The following is a 22,555-nucleotide window of genomic DNA, read 5'->3' on the forward strand; positions in this document are numbered from 1 at the left end:
ACACACACACACACACACACACACACACACACAAAATGCTTGTTCCTATTCCTCTCGCTCACCCAGCTGTACAGTGACACAATGTTCAGTAATTCCCCTATCAGATCATCATTTGTAATTTACAAGCAAACACGCATCAATAATATCAGTTCTGAGATTCATTAAGTACTCTTGCACAACAGAAACCATAAATATGAGGTACACACCATCGCTGCCACACTGCTTAGACACTACTTTTTCAGCACAAATTCCACTGCCAGGGAAGAAATGTAACCTTCTGTGTATAACAACTTGTGAGAGAAACTGACGGGAAAAGTGTAGGCAAAGGAAAATGATGTTGCTGGTATTCCTTTCAGTTTAACAGCTCATTTTAGAAACTCCTTCATAATGAAAAACTTCTATAACAAAGATTGGCAAGAGAAGTGAAAATTTTTAAATATTCTTGTTTTCTAGAGGCCCAAGATATCAACATAATGTTAACATTTGATTTTGTAATACTTTTTAAATTATTTACATATTTGTTTTATTTCAACTGAGTTATTTTTCTTTGCAGCCAAAATGTCATCTGAAATCTGTAGATCCCGTAAAACATTTTGGATGAATGTTTCTTGTAAATTCAGATGGAGAGACTATTAAAAATATTATTTTAGTATTCGACCTTCCCCTCAGGTGCAATTAACAACTGTGGGATCCTGTATCAACAGTCTTTGTTAGTAACAGACATTTGTCAAAAGAGGATCATATTACAGTGCCTCTGAGAATGACTTAGGAGTTTACAGATTTATCTTAAAAGCTGAAGAGTCCTGTCGTAGTGACGAAGTTATTTGCACAGGAAACACCTACAACCAAGCAGAATACACAACCTTCCAACAATCCACATATTTTCGCCAGCATTATAGAGAACTTTCTGTGTCTGCTACAGGAAAGTGTAATGTTAATGTAAAATAAAGTCTCCAACAACCCATCATTGTTGTAGGAAATGTTCACAGTAAACTTGTTGACTCAAACCGGTATGGAGGTAATAGTATGTGTTCATCTATGAGAGCTGCATAATAATATGCAAACTGACTAAACACTAGTGTAATAAAATGTGTATACTTGAAACAAACAATTTAGAAGTAAAAAGAAATTGTATTTTCATACATATTTTGTCTAGTCTAAGTAAACTGTAAATTCTTTGCAATTATTTTAACTTCAATAACAAAAACGACCACATCTTAAATGCAGGTAACTCCATTCTCTTCTCATTGAAAATAGAGCATAATCAAAAATTATATAGCTCCCTCAAAATTTTCCACTGTTCTAGAGGATAAATATACCGGCACTGTGTAGTTAAAATATTCTCGAAGGCTGAGAGACATCTCTTAATTTATTTAATTGTAGTACCTGTTCATTCACAATTTAAACCAATTGAATTTCAAGTACACAATTGTTTTTCCATTAAGGTTTCTTTTCATCTGTGATGTCCATGTATACATATAAACAGACAGTTGTTTCTTACAATTTCTCACAAGTTAGTTGACAATCAATGGAATGAATGTGAAAAATGCATTTCAATCTCCATCACACAAATAATTTCAACAGATCAAACAGTTTTGCATGCTAATACAAATAACAAACATCCACGAAAACGAAATGATTGTAACTCCTGTAGCCGTAGAAATACCCACAGATTAACACACACTCACTCGCACAAGAGACATACTTGTCGAACACACTCATAAAAATTGCATACTTTGGAAGCAGCTCAATTATGCACCTACATGCACCATCCAACTGCTTGTACAATTTTTAACACAACCAGTGATGCCTTCACAGTTTGCACACTTTATAAAATAAAGCCTAAACTCCACTTACATGGGGAGATAAATATATTTCATATTTGTTTCTGACATACATTGTCAGCTAAGGTATTGTACTATGTATCTAGCCTAACACCAATGAAGGAAGAACACCAATAAAATTAAATCTTGCAAGAGACAAGTCGACAGTAGCTAAGAGAGAAATGACACGAAGGGGAACACACACTGCATCGCCCGCCGTGTTTCGACACCGGTGGTCAGTAATTGCTTCCGGAGGGTTCCAGAACCAGTGGTCTGGGACCAATTCCAGAACAGCTTAGAGCGGCTCCTGTACATTGTTTGCAGTTCAAAGGACAACTAGTGCTCCAAAACACAGCAGCAGCAATGCAAGGAAAGGAGAACACAATACACTGAACTGCAGGCAACAACAGTCTAGCTCTTTTCTTGACAGGGGCTATATACTACAGGCAAAAAGGAAAATTGTTTCTCGGGAGGGTTGGGGGGAAAGAGAGAGAGAGAGAGAGAGAGAGAGAGAGAGAGAGAGAGAGAGAGAGAGAGAGAGAGACTGCATTCCCACAAAACGTTGAGAAGTATTTGGAATTCAGTAAGAAATCATATACACGACTACACATCGAATGAGAGAGATATTTCAGAAATAAACTGGCCGCACCTGACAACTATCACACAGGAAGAGATTAAATAATTTAAAACATGGTAACTTAAATGCTACATAAAATAACAAACTTGCAGACAATGAGGTGCACAAGAAGAGGGAAGGAGGAGGAAGTGGGGGGGGGGGGGGGGGGGGGGGGGACAGACATCTCTCAATGGGGGCAAATGTCAGCACATTATCAATGTCGCGACTCTCCACTCACAGCTTTTGAGTCGCTTTCGCAAATCGTGCCAGTGGCAGATTCGCTTCCGTTACATGGGGGAAAGGGGAGGATGGAGGAGCGGGTGCACCGGCAGGGACAGACAGCGGCACGCCTCCGCCCCCGGTGCAGCCTTCCCGAAGTCCGTGTGGCGCGCCACAGCCGAGCGCGCCCCGCCTAGCCGAAGCTGCAGCAGGAGTTGGTCTTGCGCGCCGTCTTGTAGAACGCCTTGCTCTGGATGCTCAGCCCCTCCGACTTGGCGACCAGGTCGTCCAGTTTCTCCCCGCGCTGCAGCACCGCTTCAATTGTGTTGTGCTGGAATGTGAAACGAACCACTTTATGTAATCTAACACTGGAAACTCCAAGTAGGTAGGAACTTGGTGCACTCGATACGAACAGACGTATTTATGGATCCGTCTAAGTGGTGGTGATTGACATCCAGGAAGGTGGCTCACTAAGTTGAGAAAGATCAGATGAATTGAATTTGGGAGTAGGTGCTGAGGTTATGGAGGAAAGAGCGAAGGTTATCCTTTCTCTCCCCCCCCCCCCCCCTTTAGTAAAAAAAAAAGGGGGGGGGGAATTATAATATAGGCTCCATCACAGGTATTAAAGCAGTTAACCGACTGTGGGTCACTGGGAAATAGCAATCTGTCTACAAGGTAGGTTGCTTACAAATTCCTCATATGAACTGTTGTTGTTGTTGTTGTTGTTGTTGTTGTTGTTGTTGTGGTCTTCAGTCCTGAGACTGGTTTGATGCAGCTCTCCATGCTACTCTACCCTGCGCAAGCTTCTTCATCTCCCAGTGCCTACTGCACCCTACATCCTTCTGAATCTGCTTAGTGTATTCATCTCTTGGTCTCCCTCTATGATTTTTACCCTCTACGCTGCCCTCCAATACTAAATTGGTGATCCCTTGATGCCTCAGAACATGTCCTACCAGCCGATCCCTTCTTCTAGTCAAGTTGTGCCACAAGCTTCTCTTCTGCCCAATCCTATTCAACACCTCCTCGTTAGTTATGTGATCTACCCATCTAATCGTCAGCATTCTTCTGTAGCAAGACATTTCAAAAGCTTCTATTCTCTTCTTGTCTAAACTATTTATCGTCCATGTTTCACTTCCACACATGGCTACACTCCATACAAATACTTTCAGAAACGACTTCCCGACACTTAAATCTATACAAATTTCTCTTCTTCAGAAACGCTTTCCTTGCGATAGCCAGTCTACATTTTATATCCTCTCTACTTCGATCATCATCAGTTATTTTGCTCCCCAAATAGCAAAACTCCTTTACTACTTTAAGTCTCATTTCCTAATCTAATACCCTCAAAAATCACCTGACTTAGTTCGACTACATTCCATTATCCTCGTTTTGCTCTTGTTGATGTTCATCTTATATCCTCCCTTCAAGACACTGTCCATTCCGTTCACCTGCTCTTCCAGGTCCTTTGCTGTCTCTGACAGAATTACAATGTCATCAGCGAACCTCAAACTTTTTATTTCTTCTCCATGGATTTTAATACCGAACTTTTCTTTTGTTTCCTTTACTGCTTGCTCAATATACAGATTGAGTAACATCGAGGAGAGGCTACAACCCTGTCTCATTCCCTTCCCAACCACTGCTTCCCTTTCATGCCCCTCAACTCTTATAACTGCCATTTTGTTTCTATACAAATTGTAAATAGCCTTTCACTCCCTATATTTTACCCCTGCCACCTTCAGAATTTGAAAGAGTATCCCAGTCAATATTGTCAAAAGCTTTCTCTAAGTCTACAAATGCTAGAAACGTAAGTTTGCCTTTCCTTAATCTAGCTTCTAAGATAATATTGCTCAAGTTTGTGGTACCTATAGCAAATTAGACTCACAAAGGGCAGTGTACATATACTGAGGTTACAGTTTTGCTTGCCCCACTATCATGGGAATGGTAAAGCCCACAGTTTCAGATGATTTAAGATAAATACTAGAAGGATCTGTGAAAGCTTGCTAACAAAAGTTTGCAAGCAGCATTAACCGGAGCTGGAACGGAAAATTTTTTTTTTTTCACATTTTCTGAATAAAATGGTATGTGTATCACTTACAAACTCACATGGGAAGTATTCCATTTTATTTTTTAAATATAATCTACACTGGTTGAAAATGTTAAAATTTTTATTACATGCGTTACTTCAAGAACTAATAAAATCGGCAATTTTTTACATAGAAGGCTGTGGATTGCTGTGTTGTAAAGGTTAAATTATGTGTTTGTATTGGTGGCATTGTCAAAAACAGTATCATATTGTTTCACAGTACAAACATACATTGTATGTTGAAGTGCTAATGTTTTTCCAAGGAAAAGTGATGAAGAGATTGGTAAATCTCTCAAAAAGTAAAGTATGACACCAAAACAAAGTGTTTTTAAGAAACTTTGGTTTCATGGTAATAGATTTTTGAATAAAGATAAACATTGTGTTTAACATTAGGCGTGTGAGCTTACAGACTGTGAAATACAGACAAACTCGTCAGTATCTACAGAAACACCCATTAGTGCTTCGAAGGTTCAAATAAAACGTTTTGATACACAGTTTTCTCAAAGTGAAAGTGATGTAAATGGTAGGTTAGGTTATAGTCTGAGAGATTTACACATCATAACAAGGGTGTTAGGTGAATGTGTGTGTTGTAAAATACATGGAGGGCCAGTTACTTTTACATAAAGACAGTGAGGTATCAAATGGACTAGCCAGGGAACTTAACATTAATTGTGCCAGTTGTAAATATACTCATTCATTTTAGAATTCTGGTAAGTGTAAAGATAATTATTTTGAAGTAAATGTTAGGTGGCTTTATGGATCGAGAGCTATTGGCAAAGGACACACTGCAGCAGAAACCCACGTGTGCCGTGGAAAAATACGCCGGGCCCACCTTGTACGCAGGATTTATTGGAGCTGCTGTGGAACCTGTTGAATGTGAGTCAATGAAAGGTGCTGCAAATTGAAGCTGTTGAAATAAATGACGATATGACTGACATACTTTTGACGGCACTTGGCAGAAGTGCGGCTGCAGTTCTAAGAATTATGTTGCTACAGTGACCAGTGTGGATACTGGAAAGGTAATATATTTCCAGATTTTAACCAAACATTGTTATAAGTGTAAATCAAGGAATGAAGAAGGCCATATCTGTGGCAGAAATTATGAAGGAACAGGTGATGGTATGGAGGCCTCTGCAGCTATTTAAATTTTTAGTCAATCTGTGAATGAAAGGGGAGTGTGTTAGGCTAAGTTCTTAGGTGATGGAGACTCAAAAGCATATAACAGTGTAGTAGATAATCAGTCTTATGGCGAGAAGATTATCACAAAACTGGAACGTGTAGGTCATGTCGAGAAGAGGGTGGGCACCAGACTGAGAAAGTTGAAACAAAGTTTGAGAGACAAGAAACTTTCTGATAGCAAAACCATAAGAGGCAGGCTGACAGACAAAATGATTGATGAACTACAGCAGTATTATGGGAAGGCCATTAGAAAAAATACTGAAGATTTGTTGAAAATGAAGCAGGCATTATAGGCTACCTTCTTTCACAGACTGTCAACTGATGGAAAACCAGTACATCACCTTTTCCCTCCTGGACCTGATTCATGGTGCAATTACCACAATGCCCAGCACTCCCACAGTTCATACAGCCATACACATTCCATCCCAGCAGCAGGTACCCGGCAAATTCTGAAGAAGTGTCTGCACGGTCAGACTCAAAATCCCAACGAGTCATTCAATAATCTTATATGGACTAGCTTACCGAAAAATGTTTTTATTGGAATGAAGACACTAAAGTGGGGGTCAGTGATGCGGTTATTGCTTTTGATGATGGCTACATTCGTAGGGTGAAAGTGCTACGGCATACGGGAATTAATCGTGGAGCAAACTGCATCAGAGAACTTTAACGGATGAACAAGGTTCACACTGATAAGGCAGAGTGTGCAGCACAGTTGGCCACTAAGGAGCCCAGAAAGAAGAAAAGAAGAAAAAAAAATGGAAAAAGATCGAGAGGATGATATACAGTATGGTGCGGGTGCTTCTGAGTGACTAAAAATAAAAAAATTAAGCATATATTAATAGAGTTATGGTCTTCTGAAACTTTAGAAGCCGTTCCTGAAAATTTACATTTTCTTTTGTTTTTTTCCCTAAATCTCAGAAACCACTTCAAGTAGAGTATTCAAATTTTCAGGGAGTAATAACATACATATCCTGTGTCTACTGAACTAAAAGCAGAACATAACATTATGTATAATTAGAATTATTTAGGAGAATGTACAGAAAATTACACAAAACTTTAACTGCGTAGTTAAAAAGTTGTATTTCTGAAAGAAATGGCTGAAATGCAATTAATGTAGTTAAGTAGATTCAGAACACACAGTTTAATGTCCTGCAAAAGTTTCATGTCAATGGCTACAGTGGTTGCTGAAATACAGGGAAACCAAGTCACTAAATTAACATAGTCAGGATAGGGCATTCAAACTCCCCTTAATTGAGGAATATAGTAATATACTACAGCCACCTATTGTTACTCCCATAGGAATTGTGATGACAAGTTTAGACACTTTACACACAAAGGCATCTATGCATCTATTTATTTACCTATCTGAGTCCAAAGAACACTAAAATACAATACAGGGCGATTCAAAAAGAATACCACAACTTTACGAATTTAAAACTCTGCAACGACAAAAGGCAGAGCTAAGCACTATCTGTCGGCGAATTAAGGGAGCTATAAAGTTTCATTTAGTTGTACATTTGTTCGCTTGAGGCTAAGATGGCGACCGCTCAACAGAAAGCTTTTAGTGTTATTGAGTACGGCAGAAGTGAATCGACGACAGTTGTTCAGCGTGATGGGGCACTGAGAATCCGCGGGAAACAACTCAGTATGAACGTGACTCGCCTAACGTGAACGTTTTCTGTGCCATTTCGGCCAATAAAGTTTTTGGTCCCTTTTTCTTTGAAGGTGCTACTGTAACTGGACTACAGTATCTGGAGATGTTAGAGAATTGGCTGTTCCCTCAGCTCGAACAAGAAGCACAACAATTCATATTTCAGCAGGATGGAGCGCCACCACATTGGCACTTATCTGTCCGTAACTACCTGAACGTCAACTACCCGAGGCAATGGATCGGCCGCCAGGCAGCCCGTGACAGAGCACTTCATCACTGGCCTCCAAGAAGCCCTGATCTTACCCCCTGCGATTTTTTCTTATGGGGGTATGTTAAGGATATGGTGTTTCGGCCACCTCTCCCAGCCACCATTGATGATTTGAAACGAGAAATAACAGCAGCTATCCAAACTGTTACGCCTGATATGCTACAGAGAGTGTGGAACGAGTTGGAGTATCGGGTTGATATTGCTCGAGTGTCTGGAGGGGGCCATATTGAACATCTCTGATCTTGTTTTTGAGTGAAAAAAAAAAACTTTTTAAATACTCTTTGTAATGATGTATAACAGAAGGTTATATTATGTTTCTTTCATTAAATACACATTTTTAAAGTTGTGGTATTCTTTTTGAATCACCCTGTATAATAAATACTACAATCCAATATTATTACAGAGAATTTTATGCTTCACGACTCAAATGTTCGGCAACCAGAATGGCACAGTTATTTGCTGCAAACAACTCTTCCACATCACAGCGTTCGTTCAGGATACTGCAGACCAACGTATGTTCAGAGTCCCACTTGCCCCACATTCACAACATTCATCATCACCAACACCCCACTTCAAATTAGTCTCTCATCTTGTCACTTCTGTTCTCAACCTGCTGACAGTTTCTCAGCCTGATGCTAGCTTCTCTTTTGCTGTCCGTAATCATCCAGGAGACTGTTCTCCACAGCTAAGTACGGTGGGCTTTTGCTGAGCTCAGAATTGGTGCAATTGTAAGTAGGAATCTGCTTCTGGATTTCAGTCGTGACGGACATGCGAGAGTTCCGAACAATGGATGCTCGATATGTTTCTCGCTTCTCGTTCTCATTATCTGCTGCCGCCTTTCTTATATCTGGAGGTGCTACTGCCACAAGTGGAAATGTTTTAGAACATTTATCTGTTACGGACGAGGATCACCCGACTGTGACGAATAAAGGTTTATTGGCATTACTGCAACCAAATGCCTTTTGTTTTGTTCTTCAATTTTTTATTATCCCGTTACTGGTTTCGTACCACCTAGAGATTCATCACCAGATGTTCATTGATTGTCTGTTGCAGTGTTCGGTCGTGTAGCTATGGCAAGATGCATAAACAAAACATAAGCACTAAGTGGGGCGAGAATTATTCATGTTATGAGGTAGATTTTGTTGCATTACTTACAGTCCATTGGTTGGATGTTTGTGTACACAGTATTCTGGAAAACATAATTAATGTTTTCTTTATTATTTTTGAGCTTTTCCTCAATACAGAAGCTTATCTCCAACATAATAATTTACTTGGAAATTACAATACAAACAATAAACGTTCTTAAACTATACTCTCAAAGTATTTCTCCAGGTGTTTCGATCTTGCGTGTCCTCTTCCTCTGCGCTCATTCTCCTCATTGTGTGCTGTACATTTTGGAGCCAGGTGGTCACAGGTCGTCGTCTTCTTCTCCCCTCCGGTTCCCACTCCAGTATCAATTTTGGTATTCTGGCTTCCTCCATTCGTCGTACATGCCCGTACCACTGTAATTTCTTCCTATCAATTACGTCATATATTCTTTCTTTTATTTCCATTCTCCTTATTACTTTGATGTTCCTTATCTTTTCTTTCCTGGAGATTCTTGACGATCTTCTCCAAAAGTCCATCTCTAGAGCTTGTAATTTTTTAATGTGCTTCATGTTAACTGTCCAGGTCTCCGTTCCACACAGAACCACACTCTCTAATATGGATTTGTATATTAATTTTTTAGTTCTTCTCATTACATTCCTGCTCCATAAGACTGAGTTAAGCATCCCAATGACCCTCCGTCCGCTACTAATTCTTTTATTGATTTCTGACTGACTTTCCCTCGATTTCTAAAATGGATCCCAAATAACAAAGTGTTTATCTTTTTGATTTTCTTTCCTTCAATGTATAGCTCATCTGAATCATTAGTCGAGTATTCTGTTTTTTGGTAATTAATCTTCAAACCCCAAGTTTTGTATGCTACTGCTAGTTGATTGCACATATAGTTAGCATCCTCCCCATCTTGTGCTACGACTACTTGAGCATCAGCAAATAATAAATGATGTAGGTAAACTCCATCTCTTATTTCTAATCCCATACTATTACATTTACAAGACCATGTTCTAAGGCTAATATCTATACAGATTTTAAATAATGATGGTGGCATGGGACAGCCCTGTAAAAGGCCTTTGCTTGTTCTAAATTTCTGTGAAAGTTTATTACCAACTTTCACCTGGCAAATGTTATCTTTATACATCTGTTGTATTATTTTAATCGAGGAAGGGTTTATGTTTGCCATATGTAGTGCTTTCCAAAGTAATTTTCTTGGAACAGTATCATATGCTTTTTCTAGATCTATGAAAATTAATCCTATATTTTTTTTTATTTTTCCCTATGTTCCTCCAAAATCTGTCGTAATGTGAAAATACGGTCTACACATGATCTCCCAGCCGTGAATCCACATTGTTCTTCTTGGGTTCTAAAATTTTTTTCAAGTTTGTTTTTAATTACTTTTGCAAAAATTCTCATTAATGTGTTTGTAACACAAATTCCTCGATAGTTTGAACAAATTTTGCGATCCCCTTTCTTAAATATTGTATTAATGTAACCTAGCTTCATCTCATTGGGCATTGAATCTCCATGTATCATTTTGTTGAAGAGCTGTGTTATCAGTTTCACAATTTTGTCACCACCATATTTCAGACACTCCAGATTGATATTGCCTGGTTCCGGTGATTTACCATTCTTTCCTGTTCTCAACGCCTGAAGTACTTCACTTTCCAAAATCTGGATCTCATCATCTTCATTGTCCTTTATCTTCCCCTGTTCCTTCTTCTAGATATTCTTCTCTGTCCTCATTTAATAATTTTTGGAAATACTCTTCCCATTCCTTTTGTGTTATCAGTTGGAGATTAGTTTTGCTTTTTGTATCCTGTCGAAGCCCTTTCAATACTGACCATGCTTCTTTTGCTCTCCCAAATCCTAATTTGCTATTCACCTTGGCACATGTTCTTTCCCATGCTTCATTTTTTGCCATCCTTATTTTTTTCATCACTTCATTCTTCTTTTCCTTGTATGTTGACCTCGTTTCTTCTGATTTATCATTCAACCACTGAAGGAACGCATTTCGTTTTTCTCTAACGAGGACCTCCAGTTCCTCTGACCACCACTCTGCTGCACGGTTGTGGTTGCTATCTTTTTTTACCCAACACCTCTGTTGCTATGATTTTTACATTAGCTTTTATATAGTCATATATTTCCTCTGTACTTCCTTCAAATGATTCAACCAGTTTCCTTACCATCCTGGCCGCAAAGAGTGTTCTGATACTTTCGTCTTGTAAGCTGTCAATATTAAAAGGTAAATTTCATCTTTCTCAGTCTGGTTCATTTTATTTATGTCACTTGTATCACTCCTTGCATTCTTCCACGGCCAGAAAGACTTCATTTTAACTAGATAGTGGTCTGATCCACACTGGGCTCCTCTATAAGATCTGACGTCTGCCGCCTTGAAACTACTTGTTTGCCTAATGATAATACAATCTATTATAGAATGAAGTTCTTTGGTGTTCTGTTGCCAAGTACACTCCTGGAAATGGAAAAAAGAACACATTGACACCGGTGTGTCAGACCCACCATACTTGCTCCGGACACTGCGAGAGGGCTGTACAAGCAATGATCACACGCACGGCACAGCGGACACACCAGGAACCGCGGTGTTGGCCGTCGAATGGCGCTAGCTGCGCAGCATTTGTGCACCGCCGCCGTCAGTGTCAGCCAGTTTGCCGTGGCATACGGAGCTCCATCGCAGTCTTTAACACTGGTAGCATGCCGCGACAGCGTGGACGTGAACCGTATGTGCAGTTGACGGACTTTGAGCGAGGGCGTATAGTGGGCATGCGGGAGGCCGGGTGGACGTACCGCCGAATTGCTCAACACGTGGGGCGTGAGGTCTCCACAGTACATCGATGTTGTCGCCAGTGGTCGGCGGAAGGTGCACGTGCCCGTCGACCTGGGACCGGACCGCAGCGACGCACGGATGCACGCCAAGACCGTAGGATCCTACGCAGTGCCGTAGGGGACCACACCGCCACTTCCCAGCAAATTAGGGACACTGTTGCTCCTGGGGTATCGGCGAGGACCATTCGCAACCGTCTCCATGAAGCTGGGCTACGGTCCCGCACACCGTTAGGCCGTCTTCCGCTCACGCCCCAACATCGTGCAGCCCGCCTCCAGTGGTGTCGCGACAGGCGTGAATGGAGGGACGAATGGAGATGTGTCGTCTTCAGCGATGAGAGTCGCTTCTGCCTTGGTGCCAATGATGGTCGTATGCGTGTTTGGCGCCGTGCAGGTGAGCGCCACAATCAGGACTGCATACGACCGAGGCACACAGGGCCAACACCCGGCATCATGGTGTGGGGAGCGATTTCCTACACTGGCCGTACACCACTGGTGATCGTCGAGGGGACACTGAATAGTGCACGGTACATCCAAACCGTCATCGAACCCATCGTTCTACCATTCCTAGACCGGCAAGGGAACTTGCTGTTCCAACAGGACAATGCACGTCCGCATGTATCCCGTGCCACCCAACGTGCTCTAGAAGGTGTAAGTCAACTACCCTGGCCAGCAAGATCTCCGGATCTGTCCCCCATTGAGCATGTTTGGGATTGGATGAAGCGTCGTCTCACGCGGTCTGCACGTCCAGCACGAACGCTGGTCCAACTGAGGCGCCAGGTGGAAATGGCATGGCAAGCCGTTCCACAGGACTACATCTAGCATCTCTACGATCGTCTCCATGGGAGAATAGCAGCCTGCATTGCTGCGAAAGGTGGATATACACTGTACTAGTGCCGACATTGTGCATGCTCTGTTGCCTGTGTCTATGTGCCTGTGGTTCTGCCAGTGTGATCATGTGACGTATCTGACCCCAGGAACGTGTCAATAAAGTTTCCCCTTCCTCGGACAATGAATTCACGGTGTTCTTATTTCAATTTCCAGGAGTGTATATTTATGAATGTCCTTATGTTTGAAAAATGTGTTGGTAATTTTTAGATCAAATTGTTTACAAATTGCAATCAATCATTCCCCATTGTCATTATATTCGTCCACTCCATGTTTTCCTACTATTCTACAAGATTCTCTAATTCCTACCCTTCCATTCAGTTCTCCCATGATAATCAGTTCCTTTCTTCTTGGGATTTTTTCAATAGTCTCCCTGAGGGTGTCCCAAAATGTATCTTTCTCCTTACCTTTTGTGTCGTTCGTGGGTGCATATACGCCAATAATCACAACTTCCCTAGCAAATAATGTCATTCCAACAGTTATAATACGTTGATTGATGAATGTCCAATTTGTGATTCTTTCTTTCCATGATTTCTTTATCATAATGGAGACTCCTGCTTTGGTTCTTACTGCTTTTGATACCCCACTCCAGATATGTACATAATTATCCAGTTCTTCTTCTCCTTGGCCTTTCTTCTTTGTTTCAGAGAGTACGACAACATCCATGTTGAACATGTCAAGTTCTGCAGGGAGTAAATTTATTTTAGTGGAAATACCTTGCACATTCCAGCATCCAAACATAATTTTCCATTTCTCATTGCCAGTTCGTCGTCCAAAGTTCCAATTTTTCCGAGGCATATTATTAGGTTTTTTAGCATTTTTATGTGAGTGAGGAGCTGGCCCACTGCACAACCCCCAACCCGGACGACCAGGTAATTTTTACTCGAGGTTTTCTTCCTTTAGCCTTTGATAAGCCAATATCATACTACAAGGCAGCAGTTGCTAGTTTTGGTCCATCCCGCGTATTTTATTTCCCCGGTACCCACCATATCTGGTGAGTATTCCCCTATCCGCCACCTGGGGAGGCGCCCGCTGATGACGTTAATTGTAGTGCACTTTACACACTTATTCACAGGTACCATGTTCCATATTCTTTAAAAATGCAAATAACCCAAGGAGTACAGCTAAAGTTATGTCAAAGAGTTTTTGTTATGGTAGAGTGTCTCCTTCTTCAGTCTTGTAATACACACTGGCATCAGTAAGTATACAGGATGAAAAGTATTTAAACCGACAAACTCTGGGAGGTTGTAGGGGACATCAAAACAAATATTTTTCCCTAATGTCATTTTTTCCTATGAGGACTATTTAAACTGGTGGAGGCCATACTATGCTCTTCAGTTATTAGAGGGTTTATTATGCTTTTCAGTTGTAGGCAACTGCTGTCCACCAATGTAGTAGGGTATTGGCTCTGTTTACTAATGGAGCGATACACCTGGAGTGAGTACACAATATGGTTGGTGCGTACTATGTAGTGCACCACAACGGATGAGCTGCACAGCGGGTTTATCAACAACAATATGCTAATCGCCGTATCCCGCATCATACGACCTTTGCTGCTGTGTACCAACATCTACATTACACCGGGTCATTTAGCAGATTACTTGGACAGGGACGCTGTCACACGGTAAGGACGCTGCAATTTGAGGAAGGTGTCTTGCAGCATGTGGAGCGGGCTCCTTCAATCAGCATTCGTGCAACTGCACATAACATGGGGACGAATCAGACGAATGTAAGAACAGTCCTTCAAGAGAAATTGTTACATCCATTTCACTTACAGCGTGTCCACAACCTGGAACCAGTTGATTATCCACCTACAGCATAGTTTTCGCAGTGGTACCTGGAACAGTATGAAATGAAATGCATCCTACATTTCCGTCCTCTGTGTTTTTTACCGATAAAGCAACGTTCGGGCGTAATGGAGTCTTCAATATGCACAATTCTTCGTTGTTCTTCGGTGCACGGTTCTTCGTTAATGTGTGGGTCAGTGTTGTTGGAGACTGTTTAATTGGACCGTATCTGCTACCTAGGCCATTAAATGGCAGGCACTGTTACAATTTCCTCGCCAGAGCATTGCCAGACTTGCTGGAAGACGTCCCACTCCCTACAAGCATGTGGTTCCAACATAATGGGGTGCCGGCACATTTCAGTCGTCATGTGCGTCAATTCCTGTCGTGATGGGTCCCAGAAACGTGGATTGGTAGAGATGGTCCTGAACTGTCGCCTGCTCGATCCCCAGATATGTCCCCTCTGGACTTTTTTGTGATGGGAGAGATGTGTAACCTTGTTTACGCAACTCTTGTTGCATCAGAAGAGGATCTGGCTGCCCGGATAGTAGTAGGAGCAGCAGTAACAATTCAGGATACTCCTGGGGCTTTTGCCCGTGTCAAACAGAACATGGTGCGACAATGTAACCTTTGTTTATGTGTCAATAGAGGAATTTTTGAAAATCTACTGTAAATGAAATTGGGTTGTGTTAATGTCTCAGTCATAAAAATTGGAAAAGTGTTTGTTGGTTTAATTAACTTGCCGCCGGAGAAATCTTCCTCTACCGGTTTAAATACTCATCATAGGAACAAAAAGACATTAGGGAAAAATATGTGTTTTGATGTCCCCTACAACCTCCCAGAGTTTGTCGGTTTAAATACTTTTCACCCAGTATATCTATTTCTCTGTTGCAAAAGTAATATGTAGCAATATGGTAAAACTGACAAGTACAATTTATAAAATCTAATCTCTTTATAACATCTCATAATGCGAACAATTTTCGCCACACTCAGTGTTTACATGTTTCATTTAAACGTCTTGCCAAAAATGGTTCAAATGGCTCTGAGCACTATGGGATTTAACATCTGAGGTCATCAGTCCCCTAGACTTATAACTACTTAAACCTAACTAACCGAAGGACATCACACACATCCATGCCTGAGGCAGGAATCGAACCTGCGAGCGTAGCAGTCACGGGGTTCCAGACTGAAGTGCCTAGAACCGCTCGGCCACCGCGGCTGGCACATCTTGCCAAAGCTACACACGACTCCCATACTGCTGCAGACAATCAATAAATACGTACTATCTGATGAATTGCTAGACGTTCCGAAATTGGTAATGGGATAATAAAAAAAGGTGCTCAGTTGCAGTAATTTCAAGAAACCTGTGGAAATATCTTGTTGACTGGGGCTGGTCACAGACACCCTGTGACTATGTGGCCCTTAGTTTTAAAGAACATAACACCAGATCTAATTTTGTGTTAAGTTTAATGTATGCAATTGATTTTCCAATTTATTTTGACTATTACTAGTTAGTATCTTTCATTATAGGGCGAAATCAGTAATTGTTTCCTAACTTAGATCCTGTTGACATATAAACAAATGTAAATTCTGCACTAAGTACAAACATTTAGAGGAACAACTAATAGTAAATTAAAGGATCTATTTGGATCTATTAGAAACATGTTAGCAAAGCCAGCCCTTAATCAATTTCAAAGTAATTAACAGTTTTGTCAGGAGTATTGTCTGCATAACTATACAGGTCAATTTCATGATTTAAACAAATAATTCGGCCTAACTCTTGTAAAAGAATTAACTGTTAAAAAGAACGAATTTTTCGATATATTCAGTTAATTTAATGAGTTAAGTTTTAATTGAAATTTCTGTAAGTTAAACTTCAAACAATGTGTAGTTTCAGCACTTATTATGGTGAGGATATATAAAGGCCCGATTTTTGTTTAAAAGATACTCAGTCCACAGCAGAGTTTCAGACGAGGAACCTGTCTTGCTTAGAATGAAACAATGCATCAACTTAACCGTGAAGTAAGTGTTACAACAATAGGTCATGTGTTAAAGCTATGACAGTGACTGATCAATTTATTTGAAGGACTGAACTATGTGGTTATCTTATTACTGCTCGTAGGTGTTCAACAGTAAACTACTGTAGCAGTATGTGGAGGTTTGCCTGCGAACTATTAATGACGCTTATGGAAAGTTTAAACAATAGTGCACTGGCCATATATTAAATGTGTATATGGGGGTTGTGAAAAGTGGAAGTAAACATCTGTGAAATGCAACTGTGCTAGACTATTTACAATAGTCAGTGTGCAAATTACAAACCCCATTTTTCAGCCAGTGTAGTAGCAACGCAGTACATCGACACTGAGGACAACATACGAAACGAAGAAATAAAGCAGGCGGAACCGCTACATACTTCTCTAATTTTTTTTCAGTTTGGCTATTTAGGCAGTTTCCATCACGGCAATAGGGCCTCAGTTTTGACGTCATACCTGTATACCCATATTTAGTCAATGGTTTAACCTTCTGGATTGTTGTCAATGTTATTCAGCAATTCCTAAGTTATGTCTATGTGACGTATTTTTTTTGTCAAGATTCAACCAGTTCGGAACAAACTTTGCTTCTACACATTTCTGCCCAAAACATGCGAAAAAATTACTTGGCATGAGCCACAGGCTATGCCGAAATCAGCAGCAACCTTTCTTATGGTGATTCAGTGATTTTCCAGAATCATTTTCTTTACTACTTCCACACTGTCACTACTAATTTATGTGCCAGAGCACCCACTGCAGACGTCACCTTCACAATCCTCTTTGAAACTTTTAGACCACTCGTAAACCCATTGTCTTACAACTTTATGCCATTCTTCAAGCAAAATTTAATGCAAATTTTTTATCCATCCTTTTCAAAAGTAAAAATTCACCAAGCACACAAAAACACATACAACATTTTCGGTTGTTAGCAACAAACTAAATATTCAAAACAGCTCAAACTGCAAACACACATCAGGAACATGTGTATCAATAAGATAAAAAATTTTGAAAATCGAATGCTTGACGCCCACAAAATTTAAAAAAAAAAAAAAATTGCTGTTACCTTTTGATCACACCTCGTACCTGTATGTAGGTTGCAGAATATACTAATGTGGAAAGCTGCATCAGACCAGTCTTCGGACTTCAGAAATTTGGAGCAAATGGGCTTGCTCTGTGAACTAAGTCTGTGTAGTTTGGTACAGGAAAAGGAGATTAAAGAGGAGAACGGGATGGAGTGGTCATGGATGGGCGAGGGTGAGAGATAGATAGATAGATAGATAGATAGATAGATAGAGAGAGAGAGAGAGAGAGAGAGAGAGAGAGAGAGAGAGAGAGAGAGAGAGAGAGAGAGAGAGAGAGGGGGGGGGGGGGGGGAGGGGGTTTACCGATTTTCCTGCTCTGCAAATTATCCAAGATGTCTATTAAGAAAACGAACGACAGAACCAAAATGAAAATTAAGGAACAGCAGCAGAGCTTCAGAGTGTGGCATACAGGCTAGATTTACCAATATCCTTGCTGGATCTCAAGAAGGCATACGAGTGAGTGGCACAGTAAGAAATGTGAGCTCTGGAGAACAAAGGTGTTAAGTACGCAGTTTTCAGACAAAAGTAATCCACTAAATTACAGGCCCATATCATTAACGTCGATATTCAGCAGGATTTTGGAACATATATTGTATTTGAACATTATGAATCACCTCGAAGAAAATGGTCTATTGACACACAGTCAACATGGATTTAGAAAACATCATTCTTGTGAAACACAACTAGCTCTATTCGCATGAAGTGTTGAGGGCTATTGACAAGGGATTACAGATCAATTCCGTATTTCTAGATTTCTGGAAGGTTTTTGACACTGTACCACACAAGAGGCTTTTAGTGAAATTGCATGCTTATGGAATATTGTCTCAGTTATGTGGCTGGAATTGTGATTTCCTGCCAGAAAGGCCACAGTTCATAGTAATTGACGGAAAGTCACCGAGTGAAACTGAAGTGATTTCTGGAGTTCACCAAGTTAGTGTTATAGGGCCTTTCCTGTTTCTAATCTATATAAACAATTTGGGAGACAATCTGAGCAACTGTCTTAGGTTGTTTGCAGATGATGCTGTCGTATATCGACTAGTAAAGTCATCAGAAGATCAAAACAAATTGCAAAACGATTTAGAAAAGATATTTGTATGGTGCAAAAATTGGTAATTGCCCCAAATAACGAAAAGTGTGAGGTCATCCACATGAGTGCACAAAGGAATCCATTAAACTTCAGCTACACGATAAACCAGTCAAATCTAAAGGCCATAACTTCAACTAAACACCTACGAATTACAATCACGAACAACTTAAATTGGAAGGAACACAGAGAAAATGTTGTGGGGAAGGCTAACCAAAGACTGCCTTTTATTGGCAGGACACTTAGAAAATGTAACAGATCTACTAAGGAGACTGCCTACATTACACTTGTCTGTCCTCTTTTAAATACTGCTGTGCAATGTGGGATCTTTACCAGATAAGATTGACAGAGTACAGTGAAATAGTTCAAAGAAGGGCAGCACATTTTGTATTATCAAGAAATATGGGGGAGAGTGTCACTGAAATGATACAGGATTTGGGCTAGACATCATTAAAATGAAGGTGTTTTTCAGTGTGGCAGAATTTTCTCACGAAATTGCAATCACCAACTTTCTCCTCCAAATGCGAAAATATTTTTTGCCACCGACCTACATATGGAGAAATGATCACCACGATAAAATAAGGGAAATCAGAGCTCGTACAGAAAGATAATAGGTGTTCATCCTTTCTGGTCACTATACGAGATTGGAATAACAGAGAATTGTTGTGAAGGTGGTTTGATGAACCCTCTGCCAGGCACTTCAATGTGATTTGCAGAATAACCATGTAGATGTAACATACTATGAGAGTAAGACTACACTAAAGTAGGAGAGAATTACTGACCTCACATCACACGGATGTTCGTTGCAAGCAAAAATATTCACAGCAGACAGTACAAAACTCAAGAACTCGAATGTTTAATAACTTTCGAGTGAATTCTGTAACCTAAATTAATGGACATTTTAGATGGACTGTCTTGTGATTTACATATGTGTAAAATGTAATTGTCATCAAAACCAGTGATTGTTAGACACTGTGGAGTTCATTATAGACTAGATTAATTGAACTACAGAAGAATAATCTACTGGAACAAATTACCATAGGGCACTGCCTAATACAAACTGTTTTGCTTTTGTGTAAATGTGAACTAAAAGAGTTAGACCAATGAAAACCAAACACCCACCACAATGCGACAGTGGGATGGTTCCATTCGAAAGTAGTTACCACACGTGTTAATCATTTATCCTACTGGGAGGGAAAAAAATGATCAGTTTGTTTCCTTAAATGGGGTTGAGCTGCTAGCAGATCCACAACCACACACCCTCTTGTACTTCTTTGTCCGACTGAAATCAAAGTCCACGCACGTCTTTCTTCAGGTTGCCAAAGATGCGAAAAACACACAGCTGTACAGATGATGCTCTAATGCTTCTTAAACAAATCTCTGAAGCATAGCTTTCGTCCAATTGGCAGTGTATGGGCATTCATTATCATGCAACAAGATGATTTCGTCCAACAGCATTCCCGTGCATTTTGACTTTACAGTGCGGGCATTCTGACTTTATGGTGCACCACAGTGTCTTCATAGTGCTGCGCATCGATTCCAGTTCCAGGCTCGAGAACTCAACAAGGAGGAGGCCTCTTCAGTCGGAGGTCATCGTGACCTTACTGGAACTTGTGTGTAGAGCCTTTGGTTTCTTTGGAGTGGAAGATGTGCGATGTTTCCGCTGTCTGCTCTGTCATTTGCCCTCGGGCTGTCAGAATGCTGTCTGACGGAACAATTCCATTGCACGATCGTCGCCAAACTGCCTATCAGGTACATGCTACGCTTCAGCGATTTGGTTGAGAAACACTACACCAAATTCCATATAATCCAGATCTTTCACTGTGTGATTTTCGTATCTTTGGTGGCCTGATGGAAGACACATGTGGACATCTATTTCAGTTGGACACGGCAATGCAAGTGTTCGTGAGGTTGTGGATTCATCAGTGGCTGACTGCATTCTAAAAAACATAATAATAATGATGATAGGTTTGTGTGTGGCTCAACTGCGCAGTCATCAGCACCCGTACAAATTCCAATTTTTGGCACAGTCCAATTTGTTTTACACAATACAATCCAGCCACTGTCACAAATGATGCTGATGAAGAAGACAACACAAACACCCAGTCTCTGGGCAGAAAAAAAAAAAAAAAAAAAAAAAAAAAAAAAAAAAAAAAAAAAAAAAAAAAAAAAAAAAAAAATAATATCACCAACCTGGCCGGGAATCGAACCCGGGACCCTGTGATCCAGAGGCAGCAACGCTAGCCACTAGTCCACGAGCTGTAGACAGAAAACACGAACTGATCATCTTTTCTCCAAGTGGGATAAACATCTTAACGTGTGTGGTGATTACTTTTGAATGGAACTATTCCATGGTCCCATTGTGGTGGATGTTCGGTTTTCTCCTTTGACGGCCCCCTCGTATGTATTCAGTGCCACACCAAAACAATTAACTTTGCCACTGAAGTACAAATGTTAAGTATTGTAGGGTCTAGCCTTATGTGAAAGCTGATTATTCCCCTTATATCTACTGAACTGCTCATCAACCCAATGAAGTCTATTAAAGATGATGAAAAGTGTTACTCAGTGAAACTAAAATTGTTGAGTTCTGTACACGATTGAGTGGAAACCTTCCGATAGCCATTAACACTTCTGCAGCTTCATATCATCTACAGACCTAAGGTCACCACCGACATGCTTACGAGACAAACATCATAAGGTTGGTCCTGCAACAAAGTGTACTTTTATCTTGCCATGGGTAATATTAGAGAGGATGATATCCTAACTATCTGGAGGAATAAAGAAGACAAATGTCCAAACAGCTTACAGGAATGCAGCCGGGTGACATCTTTGACATGACCTGATATTTCGAAAGGTCAACATCACATCATTTTCAAGGTACAACAGCTATGAGTGTGTGCTGTGCAAGGGAATTTAAACCCTCGGTGGGCAGTGCTACGCCAACAGACAACCGCAGTATGGTATATGCAGAAAAGTTGACCTCACATGCTCATTGTTACTGACATAACACTACTGTGTCAATGTATTGCACAGGTGTGTGAAGCCAAGTACTGCACAATATTTATGTCCAGGAAGCATCAGTTAGAGCTCTGCCTCCATAGCAAACATGTCAGCACTCTGTGATGTGGAACTACTGTCTGTGGTGACCGTGTTGCTTGCCTGGGAAAACAAAAGTGGATATTGCGCAGAATTGACAAAACAAGTTTGAAATGCTTCTGGTGAACATTTCAAGGAACCAGGTGTTCATTCATGGTAGCAAAGACCTGTAATCCACAACAACAACTATTTACAAATTAAAGAAGTGAACTGTGTTATTTGTTCTTAACATGTGATGTTTTCTATATACTTTTCTACCGCAACACCCGTTGCAAACGAAATAAAACTATTTACCGATCAAGCAAGGTGGTGCAGTGGTAGCACACTGGACTTGCATTCGAGAGAATGGCGGCTCAATCCCGTGTCCAGCCATCCTGATTTAGGTTTTCCATTATTTCCCTAAATCGCTTCAGGCAAATGCCAGGATGGTTCCTTTGAAAGGGCACGGCCAACTTCCTTCCCCATCCTTCCCAAATACGATGAGACCTATGACCTCGCAGTTTGGTCTCCGCTCCCAAATCAACCCCAACTGCTAATTTTTTACTGATTACTAATCGAAAACTTACATTACAAGAACAGTTGACTTTATCTCATCTAGCAAGACAGAACTGCTACAAGCAAAATACACATTTCTGCTAACTGTTATGACACCATTATTTTTAGCTTCCTTTGATATTGCGGACAATGATGAATCCAATGTTTTCTGATCAACCAAGAATTTCACTTCTCAAAGTACCATATGGTAACTCTCATATGCATTTTTCAGCCCACTTCCTGATCTTGTGTCATTTGCTTTTTGCAGAATTTCGTTCA

General features: G+C 40.6%; 1 protein-coding gene across 1 annotated transcript in view; it reads right to left on the reverse strand.

Moving 5' to 3' along the window:
• Positions 1–2,604: 2,604 nt before the first annotated feature.
• The window catches only part of LOC124554207 (synaptobrevin homolog YKT6), a 39,194-nt gene continuing 19,243 nt past the window's right edge, over positions 2,605–22,555 (reverse strand). The window contains exon 4 of the mRNA XM_047128275.1: positions 2,605–2,989. Coding sequence (XP_046984231.1) covers positions 2,852–2,989 — 138 coding nt within the window. The 3' untranslated portion in view covers positions 2,605–2,851. The remainder of the gene's footprint in view (positions 2,990–22,555) is intronic.

This window comes from Schistocerca americana, chromosome 11, assembly GCF_021461395.2.
Source record: "Schistocerca americana isolate TAMUIC-IGC-003095 chromosome 11, iqSchAmer2.1, whole genome shotgun sequence".
In the NCBI taxonomy this organism is placed as follows: Eukaryota; Metazoa; Arthropoda; class Insecta; order Orthoptera; family Acrididae; genus Schistocerca; species Schistocerca americana.